Source organism: Amphiprion ocellaris, chromosome 17 (assembly GCF_022539595.1).
Source record: "Amphiprion ocellaris isolate individual 3 ecotype Okinawa chromosome 17, ASM2253959v1, whole genome shotgun sequence".
In the NCBI taxonomy this organism is placed as follows: Eukaryota; Metazoa; Chordata; class Actinopteri; family Pomacentridae; genus Amphiprion; species Amphiprion ocellaris.
Window position 1 is genome coordinate 30261534 of NC_072782.1, and position 13960 is coordinate 30275493.

Genomic DNA, 13960 nt, shown 5'->3' on the forward strand with positions numbered 1-13960 from the left:
TGCTTTAAAGCTAATAAAAACTACAATTCTGAGTAGTTACTGCAGTCAGGAACATAAAACATGCTGCGTTCAAAGACACAACATTTTAAAATAACTGAATTTTCAGTTTCCTTTCCAGTTTCTGACAACAAATGCTCATAAAAACTATTATTTTGTTCTTTTATTTCCCCCTCCGCAGCTGCTTATTGGTTCTCACATGTCCGGGATTCCTTGAACACACCACCATGTAGTGTTTTTGGAGAGCGATGCCTGCTGACAGCTGATTGCTCTGTGATGTTAGCATGAAAAGTTGTCAGAAGTGAACTTGTGATCACATAAAAAGCAAAATGTGAGATAATTATCAGCACTTATCGTGGAGTTGTTGGATTTTGGATGACATTCGAGTGTTAATATGTCTGTTTAAAAGTTCCTGCATGAGGTAAAAGATGCAAAAAACTGGATGTTTAAGCGCATTTAAGGTAATAATTTATCAATATTTACAATTAAAAGCAACCACTGTAATATAAGAGCCACAAAAGGAGATGAGTAATTACATGAGAATTAGTGTAAGGTAGGAACAAAAAGAAGAAAAAAGGAATATTTCTGTTAAAGAAGAAAAAAGTGAACATAAAAAAGAACAACAGGCTGTTGTTCTAATGAGAACACCGCCTTCAACAAAGCCGGAGTCGAGTCGATCTGAATATCAGCCACACATGAAACACACACACCCTGTCGCGTGGCTGCTGTGGATTAGCTTCATCTTTAATCACTGTTTTCATTCTGAGCACGCTCTGTGAAAAGCATACCTGAACACAAAGCGGCCGGCGGAGCTTTTTTCTTCACACTCAGCAGGTTTCAGGCCTCAGAAAATGTTCAAAAGCGGTCAAATGAGCATCAAAATGAAAACAGTTCAACAGCTTCATCCAGGATGCTTTGAAGGCTAGCAGTAGCTAAATATCCCAGCAGGAATGTTACACCCACCGGTGAAACAAAATTGAGTATTAACCAAATTATAGACTGTTTAAAGTGTTTTCTTTCTAACAACCAGCAGGGGGCGACTCCTCTGGTTGCAAAATGAAGTCCAAATGTATAGAAGTCAATGAGAAAATGACCAAACTTCTCACTTGATTTATCACTTCAGTGAACATTTTCCTATTGGGTTTATGGGCTCAAACACTAGTTTCAAGTCTCCTTTAATACAAAATGATGGGTATTTTCTAAATTATTGATCCCATTTAGAGTAAAATAGACAATAAATTAAAATGTGCTTTGAGGTGGGGCTACCTTGTGATTGACAGGTGCTCGCTCATATTTACTTTCTTAAAACAAGATGTCAAAATGTCAATCTTAAGGCTTCAGATTGATTTTAAAAAAAGTAAATAAATTGCCCCAAAAAAGCGAAAATCAACCAGAAATATAAATAAATATACAATAAAAATGATGGAATACTGTAACATTAAAAAACAATGTAAAAAAAACAGTGAATTCAACAGCAAGTAATTTTAAAATATTACTCAACTCATTTAAATACAGCAAATCTGCATAATTTTATAGCTAAATATTGCAAAAGAACAAATTACCATTTATATAAAAAAATCTTTTTCGGAAAGGAGATTATTAATATATATATATATATATTTTTTAACAACATACATTAAGATTGTTTTCTGTGATTTTACTAGTTAATATCTTTAGGTTCACAAAACAGGGAAACTGTAAAATAACATTTAAAAAATCTTAACTATTTTCCAGTTTTTACATATATGTAAAACAACAAAAAAATCTGCCCGTAATTTTATAGTAAAAGCATTGTAAAAGAATGAATTCTTTTTAAATAACAGTTCTATAAAAGCACAGTTGGATTTTTGACAGTTTCTTTTTTTTCAATTCTGGATATACGAAGCAATTCTAAATTCATAAAATAATTTTTTTAAAATTATTTTTTGCTGATTTAAACAGTGAAAAAAGGCAAATTTTCTGATAAATCATATATCTGTTAGCAAAACAGGGAAACTGTAAAATAAATAATAAATAAAATGTATTTACTAAATATGTAATAATTATATTTTTTTGTTCACTTGAATACAGTAAAAGTTCTGTAATTTTATCATAAAAATTGTAAAATTATTTAAACACACACACACACTTGCGCACACACACACACACACGTCTAATTTTCTGATCAGTCATGAACAAATGGCCATTAATTTGAAAAAAAAAAAGATTTTTGATGTGGAAATTATTCACAGTTTGAGTTACACAGACAACAGCATATTATTTAATATTATTTTCTGTGATTTTACTAGTTGTTATCTGTAGGTTAGCAAAATGGAGAAATTGTAAAATAGCATTAAAATTATTTACTAAATATCTATAATAATAATATTGTTTTTCGCTCTCTTAAATGCAGTAAAATTTGTCATTTCATAGAAAAAGTTCTAAAAAGTTTCTAAAAATTATTTAGAAAAAAACTTTTTTATTTTTACATTTTTCAATCCCTGTTGTACAAAACTATTTCAAATTTGTAACACAACTTTGTTGTCTGATTTAAACATAGTTTAAAAAAATCCAAAAAGGCTTATTTTCTAATAAATTATTGTCCATCCATCCATTATCTATACACTGCTTAATCCTCACTAGGGTCATGGGGGGGGCTGGAGTCTATCCCAGCTGACTCAGGTGAAGGCAGGGGACACCCCAGACAGGTCACCAGTCTGTCACAGGGCTACATACAGAGACAAACAATCACTCTCACATTCACACCTACGGGCAATTTAGAATGATCAATTAACCTCAGCATATTTTTGGACTGTGGGAGGAAGCCGGAGTACCCAGAGAAAACCCACGCATGCACAGGGAGAACATGCAAACTCCATGCAGAAAGATCCCGGGAAAGCCGGGACACGAACCAGGGATCTTCTTGCTGCAAGGCAAAAGTGCTAACCACTACACCACTGTGCAGCCCATATAAATTATTGTGTAAGAACAAATTAGCATTTATAAAAGAAAATACAGATTTTTGATGTGGAAGTTATTTACATTTTTGCCCTTTAAAATAAAACAAAAGTACATGTAAATTTGCAATTAGCTGTTTGTAATTTAACAAAACAGGAAAAATACTATGTAAAATAACAGTAAAGTGTTCAAACAATTACAATATATTATACATTTTTGTTTTATTTTTTATGGTGTGACCAAAACAAGTAGCTAGTTAATGCTAGTTAGCTTAGCATGAGTAAGAAGTCAGTGTTGGTGAAAATGGATCAGTATCTGGCAGGTGAATATAAATATAGAAATACCTGCATTAAATTAGTGTTTATTACCTTGACAGCAGTAGTTGATGAGATATTTCTGTGACTGATGGTGACACATTAGAGTCTGGAGTAAAGAAGAAAACTGTGAAAGTATGCGTAATTCTAAAAGTAACTTCTCAGGATTCTATTAATTAGAGATTGTCTTTAAAATGTCTTCATTCAACAAGTTCTCCTCTTCCTCTTCCTGCAGCTCCTCCTTTTTCCTCACAGGAAGTTGAAGTAGGAAGTTGTTTTTTGTTTTTTTATTAATTTTTTTGCGCTAACCCCCTGCCGAAGAGCTTCCCTCCAATTTGTTGAATTTCTCAAAATGTTCCGTTTGTTAGGCTGAAAGGAAAATCACAGAAAAATCACCATAAGGGCTGCTTTGCATTTTTAATTAAGAAACTAACATATGAATATATTTGCATATTATTGAGTCGCAGATTAAATCATGCATACATAATTAGCGTGCAGCGGCGCTCCTTCGTTCGCCTTCCCTCGCTCTCTCTGCACTGTGCTTACTGCTTTTTTGGCAAGCTGTGGTTCTGATGGATGCCAGACACACACATACACACACACACACACACACACACACACACACACACACACACACACACACACTCACACACACACACTCACACACACACACACACACACACACACACACACACACACACACACACACACACACACACACACACACACACACACACACACACCCTCTCCAAACACTTTCGGGACTCTCTGCAGCTCTTAGTTTGTATTTTGGAGGAAAATTAGTGTCTGATTTTCTCTGTCAGAATTGAGGCCACGTCAGGTTTTTGATCCTGATTACACCAGAGAGAGAGAGAGAATTAAAAAAAAACTCTCTTCCTTCCTTCTCTCGCTGTCATTCTTCTTTTTTTTCTTCCTCACAACCTTGTAACTTTTTTTTCTAAAGTATAACAACATATAAAATGTATTTCGATGTTAAGGGCTTTTATTTTGAAGGACAGAGTCTTACCGGCCATTCTACTTCCTGTTGCACTTCCTGTTTTATGCTGTGTCCAAAATCAGTCACTACATATAAAGAAGTATTTTATAGAATTGAAATGTACATTATAGAGTTTAAAAGTATTTTATAGAATTAAAAAGTATTTTACAGAGTTTAAAATATTTTTAGTGTTAAAAGTATTTTATAGAGTTAAAAGTGTTTTATGATATTAAGTATTTTATAGATTTAAGATATATTTTTGTGTTAAAAGTATTTTATAGAATTAAAACTATTTTATAGTCTAAAGACATATTTTAAAGTATTCAAAGTATTTTGTAGAGGCATTTTATGGTATTTAGATGTATATTATAGAATTAAGAAGTATTTTTTAGTATTTACATGTATTTTATAGTAATTAGTACAAGTAGAGTTAAAAGTATTAATTTATACGTTAACTGTAAAAAAAATAAATAAAAAGCCAGCATAAAAGTTATTTCATTTAATAAACATTCATTAAAATTTGATTTTACTAAATATTATGTGTAGTTTGACAAAATATTTAACAAAAAAATATAAACTGTATGTAAATCTTTAATATATTTTTTTCTTCCAAATAATGGCAATTATCTGTAAAATAAAAATATTTCTTGCTGATTTAAATACAGTAAAATCGTGTGATTTTACGTCAAACAAACGTCATTTGTAGAATTACAGATTTCTGAGGAGGTTAATTATAGTTTATTTTTTACAGTTAACATTTACATTGTTTGTTTTTTTTCCTATGATTTCACCAGATATTTTCTGTTATAGAGAAAAAATCTGTAAAATGACAATTGAAAATAATTTACCATTTGTCTGCCTTTAATATGCAATTTTTAAACATGATTTTACAGACTTTTTTATTTTAATTTTTTTTAACCATTTTTAGAATTACAGATTGTAATGTGGACATTAATTAGTTTGTTTTTTCACAGTTGACATGTAAATAAATGTTGTTCTGTGATTTTACTAGATATTATCTATAATTTAACAAAACCGGAAAAATCTGTCAAATGAACTTAAAATAATTAACAGTTTTTCAATTATTAATTTACTTTTCACATTCAAATAATGGCTTTTTTTTTTACTGTTAACATGTAAATTTGTGTTTATTTCTATGATTTTACTAGATATTATCTGTGATTTTACAAAAACAGGGAACATCTTTAAAGTAATGCTGAAAAAATAATTTACCATTTTTCAGTTTTTAACATGCTGTAATTTAACAAAGCCGAGAAAACTTAAAACTGTTTAAAAAAAAAAATAGTTGAAACTGCTAAAAAATATTTTATAATTTTAAAAAATCTTTAATATGCCAATTTTTTCTTTCAAATAAAACCAAACATCTATAAAATAAGGTATATTTTAGGTGATTTAAATACATAAAATATTGTAATTTCACTGTCAAACATTGTAAAAAAAAAAAGATATTCTTTATGTTTGATTTTTTATCAAATTATCTGTAATTTAACAAAACAGATACATTTCTGTAAAACAGTAAATTGTCCCAGAAATTACAGCTTAAAATGTTTATTTTTTTAACAGTATACAAAAGCAGTGACTAGCTCGCCTATAAATGTAGTCCAAAATGAGCAAAAGGCTTATTTTTTCACCATAAATATATATATCAAAGAGATTTTGAGCTCTAAACTCTTTTGTCCTGCTGGTTACTGTTTGTGAATTCAGACCTGCAGCATAAAAACTCAAATCAAAGATCTGTGATTGAAAGTTTAAGCATGAAGAACAAAGTGTGATCATGCTGAGTGTTTTTGGAAAATAAAAGGAGTTAATGCAAGAAAAAAACCCAACAAGATAAGCGAGAGAATAAAGGAAGAGTGGGGAAAGAAGGAAATGAAAGGGAGAGAAAAGTCAATAAAGGAGAAAAAGAAAGAGGAAACAAGTAAAGTCCAACAGAAAGAGCGACGTCTGCAGATATCTGAGGAAGACAAAGGAGGCGACGGATGAAACGAGGCGAAGACTGACAACTGGGCGTCGTAATGTGAAGGAAAATCCCGTCGGTGTGAAATTGGGATGAAATGTGAGCTTATAATTCAACCAGGGATTAACTGTCATCTCAGTGCCGCAGAGGGAGGAGGAGGAGGATGAGGAGGAAGATGGAGGAGGAAAAGTGGAGGGGGCGTGAAATTTAAAAGAGGAGGGAAAACGGGGAAAAAAAGGCTCGAGACTGAAGATAAAAGAGGATGGAAAAGGAACAGACTGAGGAAAAAATAATCAAAAATAAAGCAGGAAGACAAAGTTTACACTGAGTTTTGACTCCATAATCCAGTTCAAAAGTATTTTATAGTGTTTAAAGTATTTTATAGAGTTAAAAAGTATTTTATAGTATTAAAAGTATTTTATTGAGTTAAGAAGTATTTTATAGTTAAAACTTATTTTATAGTATTAAGATGTATTTTATACTGTGAAAAGTATTTTATAGAGTTTAGAAGTAATTTATAGTGTAAGAAGTATTTTATAGAATTAAGAGTTTAGTTTTTAGACATATTTAAAACATATTTAGTATAATTTTTTATTATATTATAAAGAATCTGGAGGCATATTTAAACATGTTTTTTTTCATTTTAGTTTTTTATTTACTGTTTTTAAGTGTTAAAAGTATTTTATAGGGTTAAGAAGTATTTTATATTTAAAAGTATTTTGTAGTGTTAAAAGTATTTTATAGATAAGACGTATTTTATAGAGTTAGAAGTATTTTTATAGTATTTAAATGTATATTATAGTGTTAAGACATATTTTATAGAGTTAAAAATATTTTATAGAGTTTAGACGTATTTTGTAGTTAAGAAGTATTTGACACTGTTAAAAATATTTATAGAGTTTAGATGTATTTTAGAGTATCTAGATGTATTTTATAGTACTTAAATGTATATTATAGAGTTAAAAAGTATTTTAAAATATTTCCACATATTTTATAGAGTTAAAAGTATTTTATAGTGTTAAAAATATTTTATAGAATTTAGACGGGTCGAATGTGAAGATAAAAAGGATGGGAAAGGGATTAATGGAGGGTTTGTGGTGGAGGAAGAGGAGGTTTTGTGGGATAAAAAAGAAGAAATAATCAAAGATAAAGCAGGAAGACGAAGTTTACTCTGGTTTTCTTACTAGTCAGTCCAGGTGTTTCTGTAAATTAGGTGGTTTTAGGTACGAAATGCTAAAACGCTGGATTCAGCACGATTTTGATCATCCAGACATTCAGCTCAGACAGAACCTCCACAGATGGTTGCTCAACAAATCTTACAACCTGCATGACTATTTACCCCAAAAAATGTTTATAAAGACACGCAAACCCCCAACAGTGTAGCTTAGCTAATAGTCGTCAGCATTATCAATCAATAACTGATTATTCAGTAATGAAACAATTAACTAATCAGACGTCATTTCGTATGTGACATTTTCTGCTCGTCTAGCAAAGAAAATGAGTCAACAGTTAGTTAGTGGGCATTAGGCATCACAGTAGTCTTTGTCATGGTGCCCCTTTACTAGGTAAACTCCCACAATGCTCTCTGCTTTTCAACATAGAGCGACTACAGTATTAAACAGTTAGAGGCTCCACCTGGTGGTTTATTTTGGTATTACAGCTGATCTGCAGTACATTTACTGACGTGCACGACCGTCACATCTGCCTCATCGGTTACGTATTTTTAATCGTAAATCAGCGCTTCGACATTGTGTGTAGTTTTGCCCTGTTAAATTATTTCTTTGTTGTTGTTTTCTGTGGTATTTTTTCAGTGATTTTACTAGGTATTTTCTGTAAATGTACAAAATTGTGGACATCTGTGAAATAACAGTAAAAACAAATAGTTGCTATTTTAAAATCGATTTTTAAATTATATAGAAGAAAACTAATTTTAAAAACATTATTTAAAAAGTTATAATTAGACAAAATGGGGGAAATGTGTAAAATAACTGAAAATAAATATGAACTGTTTTTTAAATGTATTTTTTAAATTATATAGAAAAAATAATAATTTAGCAAAATGTGTAAAATAAAGGTGAAAACAAATATTTACTATTTTTTAAAATCATCTTTGAAAAATGGTTTTAAAAAAATATGTTATAATGTAACAAAACAGGAAGCAGTGTAAAATACCAGCTAAAACAAATATTAACTTTTTAAAATACATTTTTATTATATTGAAAAATTTTTTAAAAAATTAACTAACCCTAATTCATGTGTCAAATAACCGTTAAAACATTTTTTAAAAAATTAATTAACAAAATTTAAACTAAACAGGAAAAAATAGCAAAATTACAGTAAAAAAATTACATAATATAAAAAATGTCTTTCAATTTTTTTTGCTGATTTAAATACACGAAAATGTGTAGAATTTTGCAATTAAATGTTTTAAATGAACAAATTACAACTTGTAAAAATAAAGTGGGCGTTATTTACACTTTTGCCATATTCTTTTACAGTTAACATGTAAATTAATACTTTTTGCTATGATTTATTATCTATAATTTAACAAAAACAGAAAAATCTGTAAAATAGTCATTAAATAACCACAAATAGACATTAATTGACCACACATGGATCCAGTTTAAACATATTTAAAAACATGATGTTTTTTAATTGGAAAACACAGGTTGCACTACCTTCAGATGAAAGGTTAGTTTGAGCAAAAATGAAAGCTCAACTTTCATTTTCCTTCCTTTTCTCTGACACTTTCTCCTCTTGTTTTCTTTCATCCTCCTCATCTATCCTCTTTTTCCTCATCCCTTCTTTTCTCATCTCATTTCTCTTCCTTCTCATCACTTTCCTCTTGTTTTTCATCTCAGATTCGCCTCTTTTTTCCTTTTCCCTCCTTCCTTCCTCACCTGCCTCCTCTTTTCTTTCCTTCTTATCCCTCCTCTTTGTTCCTCCTCTCTCCTCCTCTTTTATTTCTTCATCCTTCTTCCTCTGCAGGTTTGTTGACCAAGCAGGCGTCAGGCCCAAAATTAAAAGCGCTGCCTCTGCTTCTTTTTTTCCTGAACCGGGTCTCTCTCTCTCTCTCTGTCTTTTTTGGGTTGTGTATGTTTTGGTGTTTGTTTCCTTATTTCCCCTTCATCCCTCCATCTCTGCCTCCGTTCCCTGTGCAGTCTGCTCGGGTACAATGCTGGGAGGAAGCCAGCGCTGCAGACAGATGGTCCACTTATTAGATGTGCATCAGCCCTCCCCTTCCTGCAGCTCGCTTTTTAATCAAATTAAAGCTGAAAGAGGAGGCGAGCGAGCGGCCGAGAGACCTAGCAGCAAACAGAGAGAGAGAGGGAGGTTTGGGAGGTCTGCTCGCTCGTTTTGGACTCTATTATTTGTTCCAATGGGATGAATGATGACGACGTTAATATGAAATTTGCTCGTCTGTCCGACTGTTTGGTGACTCCTCTCTCTCTCTCTCTCTGTTTATCCTATTTGCTGCTATGTCCCTCGCCCTTTTGTCATTTTTTAAAATTTCTTGTATTTTCAAGATTTTACTCGTGGAGAGTTTAGGGTTTTACTCGTCAGGGTTTGAGCTTTGGAAACAGAAGAGGTGCATTATGGGAAATGTAGTTTCCTGCTCTGCAAATGAGACTTCTTAAACCTGATTTATCCCCGTTTAAAACACCTCAAAAATCTCTGTTTTCAACAGCTTTTGAACTTTTTTTTTAAACATATTATTCCTATTTTACTAAATTAGAGGCACTAATTGGTAAAATTATGGGGAAAAAGTATTCATTTCTATGTGAAACGTATTTCAATTTTTAAAAAAAAAGTAAATCGTGTTTAAAAAAAAATGTCAGAAAAACATAGTAAAAAAAAAGTGGGACAGTAATGTTCCAAAACTGTGAAAATAACTGAAAATATTTGTATAATAATATGTTTAGATCATTTAAACACAGACTGGGTGCACTGTCAAAGAACAAAATACTTTTATTTTTATTTGAACTTTTTTCAGGCGATTTTGCAAAATATTGGAATTTAATAAAACAAGGAAAGTCTGTGAAATAATAGTTAAAAATAGTTTACGATTTTTCAGTCTTTATTATGCACATTTTTCTCAAATAATGGTAAATATCTGTGAAATAATGATAGTTTTTGTTGATTTAAATACAGTAAAATGGTGTCATTTTACTGTCAAACACTGTAAAAGACTAAATTACCATTTTTAGAAATAGAGATTATTTAATATGTACAGTTTACTTTTGTTTTTTTGTAAATTAAATTTTGTTTTCTGTTATTTTATTAGATGTTATCTCTAATTTAACAAGATAGAAAAAAAATCTGTGACATGATAGTTAAATAATTTACCATTTGTCAGTCTTTAATATGCAAATTTTTCTTTAAATAAACAGCAAATATCTGAAAAATAATATTTTCGCTGATTTAAATAAGGTAAAATGGTGCTGTGATTTAACAAAACAGTGAAAACTATAAAAACAGTTAAAAATATATATTTTGTGATTTTTAAAAACTGTTTTTTCTTTCAGATAATACCAAATATCTATAAAATAAGGGATATTTTAGGTGATTTAAAACCATCAAAATATTGTGATTTCACCGACCATGTGTCAGTCTTTAGTTTGCAAATTTTTCTTCAAAACAACAGCAAATATGTGTATGATAATGGTATTTTTGCTGATTTAAATACAGCAAAATGGTGTCATTTTACAGTCAAACACTGTACAACAATAAAGTACCATTTTTTAGAAATACTGTGGATGTTAATTAGAGTTTCGACGGATTCAAATTTTCGAACGCCGATTTTAAGCGACCCAAAATGTCGTCTTGCGGTGGTGAATCTTGGCAGGAAGTCGGTTACTTTACTTCTTCTTCTCCTTCCAAATGTCAATCAGACTTTTAAAGTTTACCTTTAATTTCCAGGACACCATCTGACAAGTTTGAAGGAAACTTTGCGGTCGTGTCGCGAATAAACAGCCGAGCAGCTCCGTACACACACACTTATTTGTTTGGACACGATTATATTTAGATAAAAGTCAGTGAACAATGGAGCTGAACAATCACAGCCAGTTGTCTATATTCTAAGAAACACCACCACGAGCCAGGAAATAATCCAAACATTGGGTCAGACGTGCAGTTTTACGGGTGTTTCTGACTCCCTCTATGAGCAGATCCAGACACAGTTTATTCATTTATTCATCTACTTTAGCTTTTTTTTTAGTTTAATACAACAAATAGTCCTAATACACTTGTTATTTTGTTTCTGGGATTATTTAAAAAGATAGAAAGTCATATACCTTCAGGTTTAAACCGTTACAGAGGAAATTCTAGTTCAGTTCAATACAGTGATTTGATTCCGTGTACAAAGGAGAAGTTTGTTTTGAAAAACTGTCGAAAACGAGGACAGGAAGTGACACGATATATGAAGAGAGAAGAAGAAATGAGGAAGAAGGAAACAAGAGCTTGAAAGAAAAAGAAGAGAAACTAGGAGGAAATCTAGGAGGAAGGAAGAAGGGAAAAAGAAAAAGGAGGATGACTGAAAGAAAATGAGGAACCAAGACAGGAAGAAGAAGATGAGAAAAGAGGAAGAAATGAGGAAAGGAAATGAGGAAGAGAGGGAAGAACAAGTGGGGATGAAGCAAGTAAGACAAGGAAACACAAAAGGAGCAAAAGGAACTAAGGAAACCAAGGAAAGTACGAGGAAAGGAAGAAGGAGACAGGAAAAGATAAGAAAGGGAATAAGCGGAGTCAAGGAGATAAGAGGAGGAAAGAAGATAGGAGAGAAAGACACGAGGAACAGCAAATGAAGGAAGAAGAAAAGGAAATGAGAAAAGCAAAAAAAATGAGGATGGAGGAGATGAAAGAAGGAAACAAGAGAGGAAGGATGAGATGAAGAAAGGAAATGAGGAAATGAGAGGAATGGATGATAGGAAGATGAAGGAGACTGGAGGAGGAAACCAGAGAGGAGAGGAAGAAACTGGAGAGAAGGAAACAGGAAAGGAAAGTAAATGTGAGGAGATGAGAATAAATGAGGAGAAAGGGGATGAAAGTAAAAAGTGAATTAAAGAGAGGAAAGAAACTAGGAGAAAAAAGAAGAGGGAAGAAGAAAACAGGAGGAGAGCAGGACTCCAGAGAGGAAAGGAAATGAGGAAACAAAAAGAGAAAAGAAGGTAGGATGAAGGACATAAGAGAAGGAAACAACAGAGGAGAGAAAGAAACTATGGAGGAGGGAATAGAATAAAAAGCAGGAAAGGAAACAAGAGAGAAAGAAAAGGAGGAAACAACAGAACCAAGACAAAAACTGGAATTAAAGAAAGGAAAGAAAAGAAGGAAAAGGAAAAAGATGAAATGACAAGTGAGGACAGGAAAGAAAGATGTGAGAAAATGTGAAAAAAATGAGAATTAATGACAAAAGAGGAGAGAAAGAAACAAAAAGAGATGAAGAAAGAGACCAAAAGGAAAAGGAAATGAGGAAACAAGGAGAGGATAGAAGGAGGAATGAAGGAGAGAAAGGAAGGAAACAAGAGAGGAGAGAAAGAAACTATGGAGGGAATAGAATAACAACAAGGAAAGGATGCAAGAGAGGAAGAAAAGGAGGAAATCAGAGGAAAGGAAAACTGGCATTAAAGAAAGGAAAGGAACCATGAGGAGAGGAAGAAGAAGAAACAGGAAGAGAGGAAGAAGTAGAATAAAAAAGAAAGGATGAAGGAGAGAAAAGAAAATAAAACATAAAGGAGAAAAAGAAACAAAAAAGGAGGATGATGGAGATAAAAGGAAGAAACAAGAGGAGAGAAAGAATAAAAAGGAGGAAAAATTGTGTTAAATAGATCTTAAATAAAATAAAACAGGAAGGATGAGAGGAAAATAAGAAAAGAATAAAACAAGTGGAGACAGAAATGTTTTTTAAAATGAGAATAGAATAAAGGAGAAGAAGAAGAAGTGGAAAAGGTGAATATTCGGCTTAGTTCAAAGGCACGCGGCGATCTGCGGAGGGAGGGAGGGGTGAGGAGGAGGGGGGGAGGAGGAGAGGGGAGGATGGCTTCCAGATTTACTGTGGAAAGTTGAAAGAGTGTCGGCAAACCGTGCGCGCCCCCGCCGCCGTCTCTTTCTGCACATTCTGCGCGCTCCGGATAGAAGAAGAGCGGTGGTGGAGGGAGGAGGAGAAGAAGGGGGAGGGCCACTCCTCTCTCTCTCTCTCTCCCTCTCTCTCTCTCTCTCTCTCTCTCTCCCTCTCTCTCTCTCTCTCTCTCTCTCTCTGCCTACTTTGCATATTCCGCGTGCCTCGGCTCGGCCATATGGGAAAATGCAACTGAAGGAATTGTCGGCGGGGAAAAAAACGCGCAGGCAGGAAACACGCGAGCGGAGCGGCGAGAGTTTGAGATCATAACAAGGGAGGAAGAAGAAAAAAAAACACAAGAAAAAGTTCATTAGAAGATTTTTTAAAAAGGTGGAGAAGAAGACGGGGCTACGGGGAGATAAAGAAACCAACAAAATATAAATAAGAAAGAACCGAAGAGAGAGAGAGAGAAAAAGGAGAAATAAGAGTTTTTTTCCTTCTTTCTGCGGAGGAGAGGAACGATGTATTGTGCGTACACGATCCCCGGGATGACAGGCAGCTCGCTCATGTACTACTACAACGGCAAAGCGGTAAGACGCGCATCCATCTTCCTTCTCTCTTCCCTTTTTTCCTCCTGGGAGAAATCGTGTGAGAGAGAGTGAGAGAGAGAAAGAGGTGTGAAG

At 32.8% G+C, this 13960-nt stretch overlaps 1 protein-coding gene across 7 annotated transcripts in view; it reads left to right on the plus strand.

The window, feature by feature from the left end:
* The window catches only part of LOC111564555 (transcription factor 4), a 291882-nt gene that overhangs the window by 185389 nt on the left and 92533 nt on the right, over positions 1 to 13960 (plus strand). The window contains exon 1 of one of the 7 annotated variants that reach the window (XM_023264206.3): positions 13276 to 13867. The exons of 5 other annotated variants lie outside the window; for them this stretch is intronic. In XM_023264206.3, the coding sequence (XP_023119974.1) occupies positions 13799 to 13867 (69 nt within the window). In that variant the 5' untranslated portion in view covers positions 13276 to 13798. Of the gene's footprint in view, positions 1 to 13275; positions 13868 to 13960 lie in introns of those variants that run through there. One more of the 7 variants, XM_023264207.3, reaches the window with a different exon arrangement.